The sequence below is a fragment of the Micromesistius poutassou genome, assembly GCF_964030765.1.
Source record: "Micromesistius poutassou genome assembly, chromosome: 5".
Lineage (NCBI taxonomy): Eukaryota > Metazoa > Chordata > Actinopteri > Gadiformes > Gadidae > Micromesistius > Micromesistius poutassou.
The window spans coordinates 5,526,029-5,545,743 of NC_140275.1; the positions used below are offsets into that span (position 1 = coordinate 5,526,029).

Sequence of the window (19,715 nt, forward strand, 5' to 3'; positions counted from 1 at the left end):
CCAACCACACACCATCCCTAGACCAACCATAGACCATCCCTAGACCAACCACAGACCATCCATAAACCAACTCTATACCAACCACAGACCATCCCTAGACCAACCATAGACCATCCCTAGACCAACCACAGACCATCCATAAACCAACTCTATACCAACCACACACCATCCCTAGACCAACCACAGACTAACCATAGACCAATCAAAGACCAACCACAGACAAACCATAGACCAACTCTATACCAACCACAGACCATCCATAGACCAATCAAAAACCAATGACAGACAAACCGTAGACCAACCGTAGACCAACCACAGACCATCCATAAACCAACCACAGACCACCTGTAGACCAAATAGAGACCAACCACCAACTAATCAACTTTTTCTGTGTCATCAAGGTTACTCATTCATTACCCAGATCCCTGAAGGATCATGGGATATCCAGATCATCGAGAGGAAGAAGTCTGCTGATGTTTTAGGTACACACACGCACACATGCACGCATTCACACACACACACACACACACACACACACACACACACACACACACACACACACACACACACACACACACAGTAGTTTCATAGATTTACATGCACGTGACAGGCTTTATAGATAGATAGTTTGTTGTGTGCAGAATAGGGTAGTGGCTAAGGTGTATGTGGCTCACAACTAAAAGGCTCTTGGTTCAATCTCCAATTTACACACTCGCCTATAAGTCAATGTGGATAAAAGTGTCTGCTAAATCACTAGATGAGTAAAGTGAGTGAGATCAGGAAAACCTCTGCCATCTTCCACAGCGGTGACCGACCAGGCAGGCAACTTCTTCTTCAATGGGGGTTATCGCGTCGACAGCCCCCAGAACTTCCATGCTGCAGGGACCATCTTCAAGTACCGCCGGCCCACTGATGTCTACGAGACCGGGATCGAGTACATCGTCGCCAAGGGCCCCGTCGACCAGCCCATCAACATACTGGTGCCCAATATTAATAAAACATTGAAACGTCGCAGATTACAACCTCCTAGATTCTAACCTTAAATCTTTCAGATTAGAACATTGACACCTCTCAGATTAGAACATTGACACCTCTCAGATTAGAACATTGACACCTCTCAGATTAGAACATTTGAACCTCTCAGATTAGAACATTGACACCTCTCAGATTAGAACATTGACACCTCTCAGATTAGAACATTGACACCTCTCAGATTAGAACATTGGAACTTCTCAGATTAGAACATTTGAACCTCTCAGATTAAACAACCTTGTGTCCTGCTACAGTTGTGGAACCAGAATGGACGTGTCCCGTACATCACCTATGAATACACCATCCTGCGCCACGCCATCTCCCCTGTAGCTCCGCCCCCTCTCTACACCGGCACAGACTCCTCAGCGGGGGTGCTCTCTGTGGAGCTGGGGGGCCTCCAGGGGCCCAATGGCAGTCTCTTCCACCAGGGGTCTCTACTGAGCCAGGTAAACATACTACTACAGTGCTTTATTCATGCTACACTACCATGGTACTAAATCCACACTATACAACTGCAGTACTAAATACACATTATACAACTACGGTACTAAATACACACTATACAACTACGGTACTGAATACACACTATACAACTACGGTACTGAATACACACTATACAACTACAGCACTAAATACACACTATACTACTACAGTACTAAATACACACTACACCACTACAGTACTAAATTCACTCTATACAACTTCAGTACTAAATACATACTACACTACTACGGTACTAAATAAACTACAGTGCTAAATACATACTATAATACTACAATACTAAATACATACTATACAACTACAGTACTAAATACATACTATACAACTATATTTCTTTATACAAACTATACAACTACATGTTACTAGAATACTAATTACACAGGCTTTACGTTACTTAATACACACTATGATACTACATTACTAAAGACACACAATTTAACTACATTACTTAATACAAACTATAATACTATCAACAGTGCTAAATACACACTATAATACTACAGTACAAAATACATAATGTACTACTACAGTACTAAATACACACTATGATACTACAATACTAAATAAACTTTATACTACTACAGTCATAAATACACACTATAATACCACATTACTAAATACAGATTTTACTACTACAGTACTTAATACACACTATAATACTACACCACCCCACCTCACCATACCAAACCATAACTCACCATACCATGCCATAAACAACCTTACTGTACATAACCCCACCTCACCATACCTTACACCAGTGGTTCTCAACCTTTTTGAGTCGCGACCCCCAATTTAACATGCACTGCTGTCCGCGACCCCCCCCCCCCCTTCGCTTTTAATGCTCAAAAGCGAACAACAAGTAAATCATATAACAAAAGAAGTTGATCAGTAGTGTCCACAAACACAGCGGCCAGGCTCTCTGCACTTTGGCCGCTGTCTCTCCTGTCCGCTTGAGCGTCTCTCCGCTCTCTGTTTTTTCCCCCTACTGAAAGGCAAAGCAGACACATAAATGCACACTTCCTGATTGGGTCTGATTGCGGACACGTGTCCGCAATCAGACCCAATCTCCCCAGCAGATCCGGTGCTCCATACTCCCCCTACAGGCCAGACGCCGCCCCCCTCCACAGTAGTTTATTTAAGTTTAAACATATTTGACAACATATTACCTACACAAAAATAAGTAAATGAACTAATGGCCAAAACCGCAGACCTCGCTCTCTTTTTCTCTCGCTCCCCTTCACTCTCTCTGCGCATACTGGTTTAAATAAAGAACAACAATAAACAAATGCTGAGTGCTGATCAAGAGTTTTGTGCAAGCAATTTAAGGTCCCGACTCTTGTCGCTTGATTTGTCGCTTGACTCTTGTCTGTTACTTTGTAGTGTTCTGGTTGCCCACTCGCAAAGCAGACAGCCGCCGCAGGTCTGTCTCTCTCTTTTCCACATTCGAAAATAAATTTTCACCTTTGAATGTCTTTTTGTTTTTCAAAACTATTCAAATATATATTCTAATTTAGAATATTCGTTGACAGCCCTAGTGTCTGTATGTGTGAATGGGAAGGGCAGACATCAGACTAGTGGACAGGTTTGTTGTTGTTTTGGTGTAGTTACGGCCGACAGGAACTGGTTTTGAGTAATTAATGCCTGTTTGAGCCCAACCAGCCCATCAATTTTGATAAAAATTTAATAAATAAATTTATATTTTTCCAAAATGATTTGGCGACCCCCAGAAATCATCTCACGACCCCAATTGGGGGGTTGAGAATGGCTGCCTTACACAACCTTACTGTACATTACCCCAACTCACCATAACTTACCCCGTCACCACATTACTGTACCTAACCCCACCTCACCATACCATACACCACCTTACCGTACCTAACCCCACCTAACCATACCTTATACAACTTTACCGTACCTTACCCCACCTCACCATACTTTACACCACCATACTGTACCTAACCCCACCTCACCATACCATGCCTTACACCACCTTACCGTACCTTTCCTGATCCCCCCGTCCCTCAGACTGGCCCTAGGGCCCCTGGGCGAGCCAAGGGCCCTAATGGGGAGGAGACTAACGAGGTGTATGAGGAAACAACAGGGGGCGTGGCTTGTGAGCAAGATGGAGCCGCCGCGGCGCCGTGTGCAGGTAGGAGGCACAGTGAACGCAGAGTACCAGGTGCTGCTACACAAACACTACTTAAAAATACTCACAGGATGTGGCCATGTAGAGAGACAGCGGGCTCTGTTAAAGTCATGTGATGATGTCATGTGAACCCTGTCCATGGAGCCAGGCCGTCTCCTACAGCAACAGTGATGCCGCCAACCAACACCGCAGCCATCTTGAAAACACCTCAAACTAGAATATTTTCTACATATTTCATTGGAATATTTCTGTTTTCAGCTCTTAAAAAATTCAAGTTTCCAGCAAACACACACACACACACACACACACACACACACACAGAAAGCACACACTAAGCACAAGTGCGCTCAAGAGACAAAGCCAGAGAGTATAGATGAAATTGTGGTGATTTGTGGCACCTCAGAGTCATCGATGTGGAGGTACCATGATGCATCATGGGGAAATGTGTCAGAAGCACATAAGCTCTGGTTACTGTTAGCCATTAGCCATTAGCTTTCCGACCTCCCACATGTTCGACTTCAAGTAACAAATACAAAAGAAGCGATACAAATCATTTACTGGTACTTTAGTAAATTGGGTTTGGTGCGCATAGTATTCTGTCTAATTGTCATCCATGGCTTTCCCTCCCTGTTTCCTCCCTTCTTTATTCCTCTCCTCCTCCCTCCTCTCCTCCTCTCCTCCTCTCCTCCTCTCCGCCTCCCTCCTCTCTTCCTCTCCTCCTTTCCTCCTCTTCTCTAGAGGTGAACAGCAGCTTGTCTGCTCTCGCGGTTCCAGACTCCCAGAACCTCATCTGGAGGGTCCTGTTGGGGGACAGGATTGGTGCAGATGAGCTGCTTATCAACATCTCCACCAATCAGCTGCTGGCGGAGGGGGAAGAGGCGGCGCTAGTGGAGCTGGAGCAGCGGGAGAGTTTCAACGAGACCCAGGAATTCTCGATTGGCCGCAAGCGAAACGTCAGCGAAGGCCACACCCCCAACAGAACTCTGGGAGGACAGAGGATCCACCGAAACAACAGGACCAGGTCCTTTCACACACACACACGTCTGATACACAGGCAGACAGTACTTGTGAGGGCTTATACACCCTTTTCACAGAGAGGTCTACTACCCGTGCCCTGGTACCCAAAATGAGCGAGTCCTGTGTTTGTCCCACCATGATACCTCTATGAAAAGGGTCTATATTACATCTCTTCAATTCAATAGACTTTCACTTAAACTTTCAAACATTACCTTGATCATCCAGATGAACAGGTGAGGAGGTCCTTCAGCAGGGAGGTTGATAGACTTCGAAGTGAAATGGTAATAGCATTTGATGTCACGAAAATAATGCAACTTGCAACTTTCGACTCAGAGAAGAACGTATACAAAGACATAGGATATTACACGTTTTTCATCTAACGGTTTCCTATGGGCCTTCAAAATAAGAGTCTCTGCACTTCCTTTGGTCATTTCAAAATGAAAGTGGACTTCCTACATTCAGTGCAAAACAAGATAATCATATGGAATTATTAACCTATGTGTGTGTGTGTGTGTGTGTGTGTGTGTGTGTGTGTGTGTGTGTGTGTGTGTGTGTGTGTGTGTGTGTGTGTGTGTGTGTGTGTGTGTGTGCGCGTGAAGGGGTAACCAGAAGAACCTGAAGCTGAGTCCGGCTGATATGTACCGTTGGAAGCTCTCCTCCCAGGAACCCTGCACTATGACCTGTTCTATAGGTGCACACACACACACACACACACACACACACACACACACACACACACACACACAAGCACATGCACACGCACACACACACACACACACACACACACACACACACACAAACTAGGGTTGCATGGGGCGAATGTTAAGCAGTATTGTAAAAGTGCTTTGAGTGGCCACTGGTTGGCGCTACATAAATGCAATCTATTTAAATGCAGTCCAACTGCTACACAATCCCACTGTAGATACACACACCCTGACATAATGTGTGTGTGTGTGTGTGTGTGTGTGTGTGTGTGTGTGTGTGTGTGTGTGTGTGTGTGTGTGTGTGTAGGCGTTAGCAGGGCATTAGCCATGTGTGTGCGGTACGACGGTACAGAGGTGGATGACGTTTACTGCGACGCAGTGACCCGACCCCAACCTGTCCACGACTTCTGTATCGCCAGGGAGTGTCAACCCCGGTCTGTCTACCTGCCTGCCTCTCTCCTTGAATGTCTACCTGTCTGCCTGCCTGTTGGTCTATTTATCTGTTGGTCTCTTGTCTGTCTTTCTACCTCCTGGCCTGTTGTTCTGCTTGTCTCCCTGTCTCCCTGTTTGTCTGCCTGTCCTGAGTGGTACTTCTTGTGTGTCCAGGTGGGAGGCCAGCACCTGGAGTGAGTGTTCGCGGACATGTGGTGAGGGCTTCCAGTTCCGGCTGGTTCGATGCTGGAGGATGCTGTCCCCTGGGCTGGACAGCTCTGTGTACAGCGACCTCTGCACCCTTGCCGAGCTGGAGAGACCCCCTGAGAGACGGCCTTGCAAGAGCCCTGCCTGTGGGGCACAGTGGGAGGTGGCAGAATGGGCAGAGGTAAGGCGGTCTCCCCAGGACCAACCCTAACCCTAACCTTAACCCTAACCCAAACCCTATTACTAATACTTACCCTAACCCTAACCTTAACCCTAACCCAAACCCTATTACTAATACTAACCCTAACCCTAACCCTAATACTAATTATAACCCTGACCTTAACCCTAACCTGAACCATATTACTAATACTAATCCTAACCCTAACCTTAACCCTAACCTGAACCCTAATACTAACCCTAACCCTATTACTAATACTAACCCTAATCTTAACCCTAACCTGAACCCTAATACTAACCCTAACCCTAACCTTAACCCAAACCCCTATTACTAATACTATACTAATACTAATACCATTCCACTTCTCCTCGTTCTAGCCCTACCACTTGCCCTAGCCCTAGACCCATCACTAACCTAATCTGACCATCAACTACTAGCCCTAGTTTTAGCCCTAGCCCCAACACTAACCTCTCCTACCACCAAACACTAGCCCCATAGCCCTCAAAGCATGCAACATGCTCAGGTGATTGCAGCATGTAAGCTAGCTAGACAACCAGGGGTCTGCAACCCGACCTAGATACATGGTTACAGAGAGCGACAGCAATCTTTCATCCACCTAGATGTTGCGAACAACTGAAATCTTGTAATTTACTTTTGAAAAGTTTGTTACACAATAGTATAATACAACACTGGATTTGTGTTCTCCAATTACAGTTTAAAGGTACCATGGCATGCTACTTTATGGATGCTTTTATATAGGTGTTCGTGGGCCCCTAATACAGTATTTGAAGACTCATTCCCGAAATTCAGCCTTGGTGCAGAATTACAGCCTCTACGAGTCAGTCCCACAATGAGCTTTCCACAAACGTGCTGTTTCTGTGTCTGTAGCTTTAAATGCTAATGAGGAGGAGAGAGGCGGGTCCAGGTGGATGGTGGGGGTGTGGCCCTGAACATCTTGCGGCCCCGGTACCATGCACTACAGTGGATGTATAGCAATGGCTTGGATTCTTAATATCATCCCGAGGCACACACAGCTTTTGGCTGTGTTCTGTAAAATATTGTAGAACACTCCGGGTGCTCCGGCGGGAGTCCTGGAGCTCTATATCTAAATAATATAAAATAATTAATATAGATATCTATATAATATATATATTATCACGGCCAAAAGCTGTATCCTCCTCCGGATGATATTATGAATGTCAAACAACTGCGTCGGGTTCTCCGACGTCTTCCACTTCCACGTCAATCTGAAGTACAGACCGAACCGCAACATGGAGAAGAAAGGGATTGTAGCCGTTTGCAAACTCCCGGTACTTCCACAACGAGACTCGTAGTGGGGGTTATCTCGGCCATGAAGATAACTGAGATAACCCCCCCCCCCCCCACCCGTGACATGGGGACAATCCCAGGCAACAATCCCTTTCTCCTCCATGTCGCGGTTCAATCTGGACTTCAGGGAGTCAAAGCCAAAGTTCCTTTCCCCCAATTCCTTCTCAACCATGGCCGAGATAACCCCCACTACGAGTCTCGTTGTGGAAGTACCAGAGACGTCAGAGAACCCGACGCAGTCTAGTCTTTTCACCAAATAGGAGCTTTACGCAAGCTTGTGTTATTATGTTGCGTGTTATGCGCCATAACAGCAACAGCAGAACGGTTATCCAAATAACAAAGAAGTGTGTATTCACACACACACATGTGGTGCTCGCACGGTCGTAGCTCATTGTCTCTTTGGTGGGCCAAATTCTCTGGGAGGGCAAAGCAGAAAAAGGGTGGTAACCTTGCCCCTTATGACGACATATGGGGCAAATTCCAAATCGGCCCGTCTGAGCTTTTATTTTTTCAAAGGTGGAGCAGGATACCAAGTGCTCATTTTACAGCCACTTCTAGCCACTGGAGGACCATAGGCAGGCTAGGGAACTCATATCAATGTTAGAAAACCTCATAAAGTGACATTTTCATGCCATGGGACCTTTAAAGGTGCCATGACATGCCACCAGTTGTGGTGTGATTAGCCGTTACAAGCCGTTTTGGAAATCTGCCCCTTATGACATCATAAGGGGCAGAAAGCGGGCGTGTCCACCTAGATGTGTGCTGGATAGATCAGTCTATCAGCCTACCCAGTGGACTGTAGCAAACATTGCTCATCTATCCGTCACACATCTAGGTAAACACGCACACCTGTGATGTCTTAAGGGGCTGATTTCCAAAATGGCTTGTAACGGCTAATCACACCACACTTGGTGGCATGTCGTGGCACCTTTAAAAAAAGAGGGTGACTTTTTAATTTACTATCTATTATCCACAGATTGGGTTGTGTAGTTGGTTTATAAATCACTCTATTCTGTACATTTGGTGTCCTGAAAATGTCCATAGGTTGCACAGAAAGTTTGCAACATTGTTACCTGCCATTTGCGCATGGAATTCAGACAAACTGTGCAGAAGCATGTTGAGCCCTTAATGCTAACCTAATCATACCACTATAACCCTAGCCTTATAATGGCCCTAACATCTACCTATCCCTACCTATCCACTTTTCCTACTCCAATTCAACCATTAAACCTAACCCTACCACTAGCCGTAGACCTTACCAGGTATTGTACAATCAGCCGAGTGCTGACTGGTGTTTTTCTTTGGTTTTGGTCCAGTGTCCCGCCAAGTGTGGCCACCGGGCCCAAGTCAACCGAGAGGTCCGTTGTTCTGATGAGGATGGACCATGCGACTCCACGACCAAACCCCCCAACACCAAGAATTGCACAGGACCGCCCTGTGAGCGCCAGTGGACCATGTCTGAATGGGGGCCCGTAAGTCCTGTTGAGAAAACCCTTGAGGAAGCCTGGAAGTCGAGCATTTCATTAGTGTCTGCTGCTGCTATTAAGTTAAAATGTAACTTAACCTGAATAATTTGAAACCATGTTTGTTGGTGTTTGGCGTAACAGATACACATGGTACCAGATGTTTGGTGTCACTGAAACGGTTGTTACCAGATGTCCGGTGTAACTGCCACGTTACCAGTGCTCTGGTGTAGCAGCCATGTTACCATGTTGGGTGCAACAACCACATGTTACCATGTTGGGTGTAACAGCCGCATGTTACCATGTTGGGTGTAACAGCCGCATGTTACCATGTTGGGTGTAACAGCCGCATGTTACCATGTTGGGTGTAACAGGCGCATGTTACCATGTTTGGTGTATCTTTGCCCTCCAGTGTTCAGGGTCGTGTGGTCAAGGCAGGATGACCCGCCACGTGTACTGCAAGACTCCGCAGGGTCGCGTGGTGCCCGAGGCCCAGTGCTCTCAGGAAGACAAGCCCCTGGCGGTGCACCCTTGTGGGGAGAGGGACTGCAGACCTCACTGGCTCAACCAGGACTGGGACAGGGTGAGGACAATGACTTTTCATACATAGGGTTGTATCAATATGATGCTAAACTAGACCAGTAGGATTAAACACCCCAACGGTCTACCTTTTGTGCATCTGAGGTATTTCCTGCAAAATACTGGGCCTTTTCTCCTACACTCCTCACTGCATGCTCTCTCTGGTACGGAGGCTCTCTGGGCCTTCTCCTAGTTTCTGGCTTTTCCAGTTGCTAGAGTAGTACAGAATTTCTCTCTTAGGGGATCAATAAATGAAATAAAGGGAATACAAATGTGTTTATGTAAAATATCACAATTATTTGATCTGTTAGCTGCTATTATTTATGATTAGAGTGTTTCATTATTCATATTTTCATCTGATTTTTTTATTTGAGTTGGAGCTAATCAACTCTTTTGAAGAAACTCTGAAATGAGGGCATTTTTATCAGGAACAGCAGTTGGGGTTACTTTGTGTTGCACCATATGATTGATGATTGATGGTGTACAATTTTCTCTCTCTCTCTCTCTCTCTCTCTCTCTTGCTCTCTCTCTCTCTCTCTCTTCATCTCTCTCAGTGTAACACCACATGTGGTCGTGGGGTGAAGAGACGCGTGGTGCTTTGTACCGGCATCACCAGTGGAAAGTTCCAGATGTTTGAAGACGAGGTGTGCAGCGACAGCGAGAAGCCGGAGGAGGAGGACACCTGTTTTGAGAGGCCATGTTTCAAATGGTACACTACTCCTTGGTCGGAGGTAAAACCAACTCATGAGCACAATGTTCCCCAGAGTTTACAGTTTTCCTACACAAATAGTAGCCTAGAGGCCAATGACCACCTTAATCCCCCACTGCACATATCTCAGTGCTTCTTAATGTCAGTGCTTTCATTTTGCAACTGCATTCTTTTGCGTTAGTGCCCCTTTGCTGCAGCACTGAGAAAAATCTTAGGATCTTATAGTAGCGCAGTCATACTTGAGTTTGGTTCCTGGACACTGCACCGTGTTTTCATTGGATGCATTGTGTCCTTTGTACCTAAATAAAGTTTGAATTGGATGTGTTTTTTCTTTGTTAAAATTTGTCGTTTCTGGGACAGTGCACCAAGACGTGCGGGGTGGGGGTCCGGATGCGGGACGTGAAGTGTTACCAGGGAAGGGAGCTGGTGAGGGGCTGCGACCCCATGACCAAACCTGTGGCCAAACAGACCTGCGCCCTCCAACCCTGCCCCACAGAACCCCCAGGTAAGACAACCTGAGATCACAGACCTCCATTGTACTATGATCCCTGGAGAACACCTGTACGTCAAATCACAGTACAATCAGGGTCGAAGTACATGTCCGCTTTCATACGTTTTTTTTGGTTTCCTGACCACACCAGGGACATTACATACTGTGCTGTCCTTCTATATAGCTTCATTGGCAACTTTCAATATTCAACATTTCTTCCTGCCCTTATAATGAATGTAATTTCTGCAGGGGACGTAAATATCCCAGTGCTACCTAAGCTAATGAGCTGAACTGTCCTCTCGGTTCCCAGACGAGAGCTGCCAGGACCGACCCACCACCAACTGTACCCTAGCTCTCAAGGTCAACCTGTGCAGCCACTGGTACTACAGCAAGGCCTGCTGCCACTCCTGTCGACCCATACGCCTTCATTAAGCTTCGTAGGCCTGGACCTGCCGGAACCAAGCCCACAACCACCACCAGAATTGGAACTGAGACCACAACACATATGGGACAAATACAAACACTCAAAGATGTCAGGTTTAGAACGTCACAGTCATGTCGAGTTTTGGCTCCTCCAGAACAATGACCCAATGCAGCACTCGGTTTTTGGTAATGAAACAATTGGTGGACCTTTTTTTTTAGCTGCTCCCATTCCCTCGAATATCTGAGCATTGTTAGGTTAGCTAAGTTTGCATACGTTGTCCTAGTTAATTAGCTAGGTTAACTAGTATCTTGGTTAACTTGGATCATTAGGTAGCTAGGTCGGCTTGGTTCATTAGGTAAGCTTGATTAGCTAGGTTCACTCGTAGCTAGGTTAGCTTGGTTCATTTTAGGTTATGTTGTTTAGTTGGCTTGGTTAGGGTTTCTGATTAGCTAACATGGTTCATTTGTTACAAGTCACATGCACAGAGTAATTCTCAGATGATCATCTTACCGTTTTAAGTGTAAGAGCTGATTCATATCTTCAAAACATTAAAATAACTTAAGTTACTGCTGCACACAGTTGCATTAAATTATTTCTTAATGATTAATACTGCATGTCTAGGTTATTTAACATAGATATTGTTGATGGATATTATTTAATTCTATTTTAAAGCAGTCGGTGGCAGATAAGGAAAACAAACAATATTATCCTTAATATCATATAGCGATATACATTTTTGTATCATACAGTGATATTAATATTACGGTACCTTGTGTCTGATGATTTTTGACGTGTTCATCAAAGTGATTGGAAATAACTTGAGTATTTGTATTTAAGTGATGACTAAAGTACAACTCTTAACTTGACTACATTTTTTTTAGGAATTTTACTACTAGCATTCTAAAGCAAAAAAATATTTTTGAATTGAATTTTTATATCTTAGTAAGAATACTAAATACTAGTTAAGTATTACTTTTAATGAGTACTGAGTATAGTTTTACTAAGAGTGCTGCAAATTAGTTTACTAAAAGCTTTATTACAAGTTCAATATTTTTTCCTTTTCATTTTGAAATTGACGACAACAGGATAACATCCAGGCTTTGACTAGCAAAACTCTTAGTTCAACCCTAGGTTAATGTATTATAGCTATGAGATTAACATAAAGGATACATACTTTTACTTTTGATACTTAATTATGTTTTATATTTGGTACTTAATTAAGATAACAGTAACATTTTTAAGCAGAATGTTGTTAGAAGTAGGGTGGATGTTTTCTGCTGTATTTTTATTTTGACTTGAAGGAAATCTGAGTAAAGGACATAAGTACGTTTGCCTGGATCGTCACACTTGAAGTACGATTGAAGTATATATTAAATGTGTATGTTATATAACTATTGTGTACTGTGTTTCATATACATGATACCTCTTTGTACAAAAAGTTAAACATTTTGTACTGTTGAAGAGAACTGAAGTCTTCCATTTCCAATAAAAAATTATAAACAAACATTTACATCCTATCTTTACAACCAACACTATATTTCACTAAGTATCTTTAAATCAAATATTTACATCCTAATTATATTTACTTCCAAACTATTCCACACCCTAACTATCTTTATATCCAAAATATCTTTGTTTCGTTGCTAACGATCGTTCCATCCTAACTTGATTTATATCCTTACAGTATTTACAGCCTAACTATGTTTACATCCTAATTATTTTTACAGGCTGACTATCTTTACATCCTAACTATCTTTACATCCTTATCATCTTTACAGCTTAACTTTCTTCACATCCTAACAATCTTTACATCCTTATTATCTGCACAGCTTGACTATCTTTAGGTCCTATATTCATATCCTAACTAACAACATCCTAACTATCTTTACATCCTAATTATCTTCAAACCTTATACCTTTACAGCCTAATAGGTAGTTGGATGTCAATTTTGCATCTAAAGACAATTATTGTCTTTAGATGCAAAATTGACTAACTAACTATCTTTACATCCCTATTATCTCATTATCTAATTATCTTTAAATCAAAACTATTTATATCGCAACTCTCTGTACATCCAAAGTGTTTTCACATCTCCTAACTATCTTTACATCCCCCTTTTTTCATAATTTTGATAACTTTCCTCCAGAAACCAAAGTACTGTTACAGACATATTTTTAAGCCCTTTTAATAATAAGTACATCTGATATGATTCACAGTGGCACATCATCTTAGAACCTCAATACAACGACACATTAATACAAGGTTTATATTGTAATATTGAGGGAATCTGTGAAACACAAAAAAAAAAAGTGTATTGGAATTGTGGGAAATATGAAATCCATGTCATAAAAATGCACACATCATACACAACTATGCAATAACCCTTCTTGCCACGCAGATGTTTAGAGCTGTGCTGTATGTCTAACAGCAGAATGCTCTCTGGTTTCCTTTGGGTCATGTGGAATGAACTGATTGACCCAAAGAAAACCAGAGAAGTCATTTTGGTTTGGCTCCAATGTACTCAGGGTTGTATTAGTTTGAAACACTAGTTTGAATGAGTTTGGTTAAGGTAGATTTGGTTTTGTTAAGGTAGGGTTGGCTTGTTTAAGGTAGAGTTATTTGGGATAAATCAGGGTTAGTTTTGTCAAGGTAGAGATGGTTTCAATAATTATAAGTTTTGGTTAAGGCAGGGTTATTTGTCAGGATTGGTTTAGTTAAATTTGAATGGATTGGGTGTGTTACAGTGAGGGTGTGAGTAGGTTATTTTAGGTTGCTTTGGATTTGGTTTAAATTGTTCCATTTTGCAAGAGTTCAGGTATCAAACCAAGCCTCTGGTATCAAACCTAATGCTGTCAGAGGACAGCAGCCCATCTGTGATCAGAGGCTGGGTCAGACGTCGGTGCTGAAGCTGTGAGGGAGTGAGTGGGTGGGGCTGCCGGAGTGCCAGAAGCCCAGTTTGTTGTGGAAGGCATCCAGGTGAAAGGGTGGCTCTGGCTCCCCCTGCTGGACGCTGTGGTAGAGCACATCCCCGCGGGCCCCGTTGCACAGGTGCTCTGGATGCTGGAGGTAGAAGGGCAGCGCGCGGTGAGTGCACGACGGGCAGAAGCCGCGCGGGCGCTGCGTCCTCCGAGGGGGGGGCGGTGGTGGCGGGGGCGGGGGGAAAGGGGGGGAGGGGCTGGCGGGGCCGTCGGGCTCGGTCAGGAACGTAGGGGGGTAGATGTCTGACTCTGTGCGGTCGCTGTAATGGTCCTGGATGGGTGGGGTCGGGGGTGGAGGCAGGGCCAGGGGGAGAGGCGGATACATGTCCACCAGCCTTTGCTCCTTCCCTTCCTCCTCCTCCTCCTCTTCCTCCTCCTTCTCTGACTCCCCCCCTTTGCCGCAGTAATACTGGATTATAGTAAAAAATAATTAATTTAGGACAGGTTGAAAACAACAGGTCGTCAACACAGACAAGGAAGTGCATAGACAACCTTTGAGCCTAAAGCAGGCAGTCTACAGGTCGAGCTGGTGTTAATGTGTTAGCCAATGTAGCAGCAAGTGCTAAACCAGGTTATGTGGCTTGTGTGGCTTTACTGGCAGCATACAAGTTATCTGTGATGGGGAGGTTTTTTCTGAAAAAAAGTCTATTGGCTGGTTCTTATCTCATGTGAAAACATACCTGCAGTCTACATAAACATATAAAGTAAGTGTTATCTCATGTGAAAACACACCAGACACTATATCTCTTTATGGTTCCTTTGAGCTAGCCATATAGAATGCCAACAATGTACTGCTCAACTACACTATCCATTTTACATATTTTCAGCTTTTATTTAGACTTAAATCATCTTTTATATATATATATATACATATATATACTTTCACCATTACTACTTTGATAATACTTTAGCATTTGTATTTGACTTGCTTATCTAACTTCCCCATACTGTTGAGGAGAGCTTGGAACACAATAATGTTATTGCCAGCAAAGACTGCTGCTGTCTGTTTTTGCTTTGCATTGACAAATATAGAGCTTGAACTCCAGTTTACATAAACATATAAAGTAAGTGTTATCTCATGTGAAAACACACCTGCAGTCTACATATACACAGCACAGCTACGATGGTCAGTAGGATGACTGCAGCCAGGATCCCTCCAGCGATGACCACTGTGCCAGCAGACATTCAAACACCTCCCCATCCACAGTCTTCAGGGGAGGAGGAGGAGGGAGAGAGGAGGAGAGAGAGGAGGGAGAGAGGAGCAAGCAGAGAGGAGCAGAGAGGAGAGGGGGAGCTGAGATGGGTAAAGGGCGGGGAGAGGATGAGATTAGAGGGGTGATCATATTAAAATGTCATTCAAGATAACCCTTATTTAAGTGAATTCAGCTCAGGTGTTTTTGCAGCAAAAAGATCATTAAAAAACAGATAAAAGGACGGAAAAAATATGTGTTGGTATTATTATTATATTTATTCACATGCACACACACACACACACACATTCAGAGGATCCATTGGTAATTGTTCTCTCTGTGTTAACAAAGCTTCTGTTTGATAACAACTGTGTCCTACTCATTATTTAGAACCATTAAAACCATTTTCTTTTCTTTTTTCATTTGATCTACTTTTTTTTCAATTCATTTTTTTCAATTCTCTGCAGAGGCACATGAGCCAGTGTATCTGCAGAGATTAAAGCAGGAAAAAAACAAGAAGATTTCTCACGATAATAATTTCATTAATTGCTACTGATCTGATCATTATTAATAATAACTGATCATTATTAACTCATTTTAAGCAGAATGTCGATCTAAGCAGATTATATTTTGTTTGGCTTCCTAATGGCTGCATGACGTCATCAGCATCAATCAGCCCCATGGACAGAACCATCACAATTATCCATTCAAAGATCATTGATGGTTTCTCACCTTTATGCACTTATATATTTGCATACACATCTGTGCCCATAGTAAGTGAGGGTCGGAAGACAACTTACCTTGCGTTAATTATGTCTTCTCCTTCAGACACGTGACGTCCAGAAGCTTTAGTCTGGCAGACAGGAACCCAACTCAGCTCTCACTTGTCAAAAGTCTGAACCTGATGGAATTCAGCTCCCGTCGTTGTCCAACTTTGTCCAAGTTTCTTTTCCACTTCAAATCTACTAAAGTTGTTTTGTTGTTCTTGATCATTCAACACATAAAACCTGTTCCTTGGTTCTCTGCCAAACAGTCTTAGGTCTCCTCTGTGTGACGGCAGAATAACGGACCACCACCTCTGCTGCTGCCCTCACGGAGTGTGGCTCCGCACCAACTTCAACGCTCCTCACCGGAGGACAATCAGAAGACGGGAAGAGGTGGCTGTGATTTGATATCCTCCACAGAAAGAAAAGAAAAGAAAAGAAAGTCAAACAAAGAAAGAGATACAAAAAAGAAAGAAAGCAAAGAGACGGACAAACAGTATCTTATCTGTCCATCTCCCTCTCTCCTCTCCCCCACAGGCCACAGCTTGCAGGCCAGCAGATAAAAATGGGTTTTTAATGGCTGAATTATTCAGGCCATAAAGGAGCAGAGATTTCAGAGTATTGTGCCAGACTTGCAATATTGATGAGAGGAGATGTGGAGAGTGAGGGTATGCATCATCCCTCACCCCACCTCCACCACCACGACCACCTCCACCCTGCATCCATGGATCCATCTGTGTTCGTGGCCTCTTACCCTGACACAGATCTTGGAACAAGTCCTCGGGGCTGGGTGTTAGGTAAGGGGTAGGTCGTAAGGGCGTAGGTCCTAAGTATTGGGGTTAAGGTTGGTTTCAGGGTTAGGGTTCAGTGTTTCGGTTAGGGTTCAGTGTTAGTTAGGTTTTCGGTTAGATGTTAGGTCTTAGGGTTATGTGTAAGGTGTTAGTGTGTCAGGGTTAGGTGTCAGGGTTAGTTAGTGTGTCAGGGTTAGGTGTTAAGGGTATCAGGGTTAGGTGTAAGGGTGTTAGGTTTTTGGTTTGATGTTAGGTGTCAGGGTAAGGTGTTAGGGTTAGGTGTCAGAGTTTGGTGTTAGGTGTTAGGGTTAGGTGTCCGGGTGTCAGGGTTAGGTGTTCCAGGGACTCCTGGACTGGCCCAACCACAGGCCCAAAGCTCCAAACAAGGGCAATACTGTGAAATATCTTCATGAGATTTTCTCCAGTGCATGTGATCAAAAGCTGAGTAGTACTGCAGAGATGAGAAAGCATCTATCTTCTCACTCACAACTCTCTCACCCTTTCACTGGCTTTCAATCTGTGAAAGCCTATTTTGATGCCGGTTGTTAATGTAGCTATGTAGTGATATAAAGCTGGGATCTGGGTCACATCTCTCTGAAATGGGACATTTAATATGAATGGGAATCAGCAAATCAAACAAAAAACAAACCAGAGCCTGATCAGATGTTCTCTGGCCTGACTGCCATCCTAGGGGCTCAGGACTGTTTAGTCTGGGCTTTCAGAGGAACAGAGCTCTGCTTCAGGGCTAACCCTAAACCTGTTATCCAGTCTTCAGCAGCTCAAAAAAACCTGTGGTCTGAGGACGGTAGCTTTAGTTTAAATTAAAAGCGCTAACCCAAGCACCCCTGATACCCAAGGAAACCTCCGACCTCAGTGTTTGTTCAGCGTATTGAGGTGTTCTCGCATTACGTTTTCTGATGTCAGAGAGCGCTGGAGGCTCGCACTGAGCACTGCCTACCTGCGTCACCGCGGCCCCGGTAACGACACCCGATCCAGAGTCCCACATCATTCACTGCTCCCACCTGCAGAAAAAGGTCAGTGGAGCTTTTGTCTTCTGATTGTGTTGAGGAGCAAAGCCACACATTTTGAAACTGTAATTGAATGTCATGAACTGCAGACCTACGCTGACAATCTGACCCTCTACGCTGACAATCTGTCCATCTACGCTGACGATCTGTCCCTCTACGCTGATGATCTGACCCTCTACGCTGACGATCTGTCCCTCTACGCTGACGATCTGACCCTCTACACTAATGATCTGTCCCTCTACGCTGACGATCTGTCCCTCTACGCTGATGATCTGACCCTCTACACTAATGATCTGTCCCTCTACACTGACGATCTGACTCTCTACGCTGATGATCTGACCCTCTACGCTGACGATCTGTCCCTCTACACTAATGATCTGTCCCTCTACACTAATGATCTGATCCTCTACCTTGATGATCTGACCCTCCAATGATTCCTTACCAGCTGTATACGTTCTATTTTAGTTTTGTACTTAAAAACCTTCAATATTATGCATTTTTATTGGTGATGAGTTTTGACCGAAAATAGAGGGCAACTTCCATTTAAAATGCCTAGGTCATCAGTACTGAATCTGTACTGATGGAGCTGTGGGGGAACATAAGACAATAAAAGGAAACACTGGTCTATGCAGATGATCTCAGGGTCAAGCTAACTAACCATCTCCACTGAAGACCATATCTGCTGACCATCTGCACTCTCAATCCTCAATCATATTGAAAAAAAGTCAATGTGTTCGGATAAAGTCAACCCCTTTATGGTTAGCATTGATTGACCCGTCTAGCAGGTCAATCAGAGGGTAACCATTGAGATTCCACCACGCAGATCGGATTGCATTTGGGTGGAGAAGTTTCACAGAATGCTCTCCCACACAGTCCCCGCTCAAAGGTCTTCTGGAATAAATATTTTATTTTCAAGAAAGATCAATGATAAAAAATATATGCGGTATGAAACCAGAAGACAGGAGAATACTATATATACAGTATATATATATATATATATATATATACACACACACACATATATACATACAGTATATTATATGTGGTCTTGGTTAGATGCTGGCTGAATGAGAGCTTCCAGCATCAATAATACAAGACGATGATCTTCATCTGGTGGCTGTGGCCTGATCTCCAGCTTGTCTCACTCCCGGCAGAGAAGAGTGGTCCTTCTCCCGCTGTAAAGGAATGGCAACATATCCTCTATACGCATTCTGTTGAACTGAAAAACAGCAGAACAGAACCAGATCCACGTCAGAAACTAAGGGAATGTGCCACCAAGGCAGCCACCAGTCTACCCCGATGGAGGCTAGAGAGTTTGAATCAAATCAGCATTTCTTTGTTCTTGTGTCTTGTATCACTTATATCTGAGATTACAGGTCTACGCTTTCAGGTCTCCAATCTACATTCTAAACTAATATCAAGTATACAAAACCTAAAACAAGGTGACCATAATGACTTTAAGTCAACATTTTTATTTACACTTTTATTTATTTAGGAAGTAAAAAATGACATGAAATATACCAATGAATGCTCCTTTTCTTAACCCCCCCCCCCCCTCTCTCTCTCTCTCTCACACACTCCTCTCCTCACTCTTCAACACTGAGAAGGCGACAGAGATGTCATCGTAGGACAAACACAGCTGTTGTACTAATTATGGGTCTGCTTTTTTATGTACCAGGGTGAAGGTAGTAGACTAAACTACTGAAGATAACACCCATTGACCACGGACCCTCTCTATGAGCGATGCATGTCC

At 43.8% G+C, this 19,715-nt stretch overlaps 2 protein-coding genes across 2 annotated transcripts in view; one reads left to right on the plus strand and one right to left on the minus strand.

Moving 5' to 3' along the window:
* ttc16 (tetratricopeptide repeat domain 16) overlaps window positions 1-11,219 on the plus strand; it is a gene marked incomplete at both ends in the record, with an annotated part of 14,882 nt that extends 3,663 nt beyond the window's left edge. Inside the window, 13 exons of the mRNA XM_084467571.1 lie at window positions 402-482; window positions 805-980; window positions 1,287-1,478; window positions 3,559-3,682; window positions 4,418-4,700; window positions 5,296-5,387; window positions 5,708-5,834; window positions 6,007-6,220; window positions 8,863-9,018; window positions 9,422-9,592; window positions 10,143-10,319; window positions 10,658-10,802; window positions 11,098-11,219. Coding sequence (XP_084323697.1) covers window positions 402-482; window positions 805-980; window positions 1,287-1,478; window positions 3,559-3,682; window positions 4,418-4,700; window positions 5,296-5,387; window positions 5,708-5,834; window positions 6,007-6,220; window positions 8,863-9,018; window positions 9,422-9,592; window positions 10,143-10,319; window positions 10,658-10,802; window positions 11,098-11,219 — 2,060 coding nt within the window. The remainder of the gene's footprint in view (window positions 1-401; window positions 483-804; window positions 981-1,286; window positions 1,479-3,558; window positions 3,683-4,417; window positions 4,701-5,295; window positions 5,388-5,707; window positions 5,835-6,006; window positions 6,221-8,862; window positions 9,019-9,421; window positions 9,593-10,142; window positions 10,320-10,657; window positions 10,803-11,097) is intronic.
* Window positions 11,220-14,100: 2,881 nt separating this feature from the next.
* On the minus strand, window positions 14,101-15,374 carry fam163b (family with sequence similarity 163 member B; the record flags this gene model as incomplete). Its single annotated transcript, XM_084468932.1, has 3 exons — window positions 14,101-14,335; window positions 14,438-14,598; window positions 15,282-15,374. 3 exons carry the CDS (start codon window positions 15,372-15,374, stop codon window positions 14,101-14,103), a joined length of 489 nt encoding a protein of 162 aa, XP_084325058.1.
* Window positions 15,375-19,715: the final 4,341 nt, after the last annotated feature.